Source organism: Agrilus planipennis, unplaced genomic scaffold, assembly GCF_000699045.2.
Source record: "Agrilus planipennis isolate EAB-ADULT unplaced genomic scaffold, Apla_2.0 scaffold24, whole genome shotgun sequence".
In the NCBI taxonomy this organism is placed as follows: Eukaryota; Metazoa; Arthropoda; class Insecta; order Coleoptera; family Buprestidae; genus Agrilus; species Agrilus planipennis.
The window spans coordinates 1,449,374-1,450,553 of NW_020439076.1; the positions used below are offsets into that span (position 1 = coordinate 1,449,374).

Sequence of the window (1,180 nt, forward strand, 5' to 3'; positions counted from 1 at the left end):
CACTCGCGAACTCCCCAATACGTTCAGTATTTCAAATTATTTTAAAATATGTTTTTATAAAATAAAAAATCTAAAATAAATAAGACATTATCAACCTTTCTAATCTATCTATCCAATAGACAATAATCTTTTTTATCTCTTCTACATTTTTGCCTTTTGTGTGCTTTTTGCAGTTAAAAACAAAAAGGGGGTGTCCATCCCTATCCCTTCCAGGAATATAAAATATTCCTTCTATAACTAGGTCCATTTTAAGATTATCTTCAGTTAACTCTATATCAAAAAGGTATCACTTAGACCAATTTTTAACAATAGTAAAATGCGTTTTACCATTTGTCCCAAACTCCTTTCTCCACAGGAGAGCCTCCCACATCATTCCTAAAGCTGCTTTCATGTCAACATCATGGTGCATTAGGAAACGTTTAATATAGAAATCATCTTTCTTTACTTTCTCAATGTCATTAGGATGAATTGCTTAAAAAGTGTAATAATGGTTTAAATATACTTACATCGAGTGCTAGACCTATATTCAATAGAATTGTCTAAATACATAACTAACTACAACAAAAACAAAAATTTTTTACCTGATTCACCTCGAGCTTCCAATTCCTTTAGGAAAGCTGCCCTTGTTTCTTCTATTAAATTAGCTGGTACCTCAGGTTGTGGAAAAGGCATTGTTAATATTGATAAGGAGTAACTGTGTGTTTAATTGTTCAATATTTTTTAAAGCTACAATAGTCCACAAGTTGCATCCAAAGTTCAATTCACAGATAAGACTGTATTTTTAACTTACAACAAAATACACCCCCACCTGTTTCTAATGTTGTTATAAATACAGTGAAGTATAATTACACCAATAACACTTGTTTATTAATTCGTAATAGTTTGTACTTGTCTATGGTTGTTACACAAACAAAAAGCTACGTACACATAAAGGGATCCTGCTAAATAGTAATTTTAACACCAACTGGAGTATTTAATGTAAAAGGTATTTATTTTAATAAGTCCGATAATGTAATAATTATGATGTGTAACCTCCACCACTCCACCTCATCTACTATCAATTTGTGATGCTCAGACGTTGGAGTATAACAAGATAATAACAAGATATCTTAATAATATACAATATCTATTGTTTTGGACACGTAACATACAGCTCAGCTGAGCTAGCAGACAATTAATA

General features: G+C 31.0%; 1 protein-coding gene across 1 annotated transcript in view; it reads right to left on the reverse strand.

Annotated features, from left to right (window-relative positions):
- LOC108741479 (motile sperm domain-containing protein 2) overlaps positions 1-1,161 on the reverse strand; it is a 5,008-nt gene extending 3,847 nt beyond the window's left edge. The window contains 3 exon segments of the mRNA XM_025977297.1: positions 53-270; positions 328-471; positions 582-1,161. Of these exon segments, the coding sequence (XP_025833082.1) occupies positions 53-270; positions 328-471; positions 582-672 (453 nt within the window). The 5' untranslated portion in view covers positions 673-1,161.
- Between the last annotated feature and the right edge of the window lie 19 nt (positions 1,162-1,180).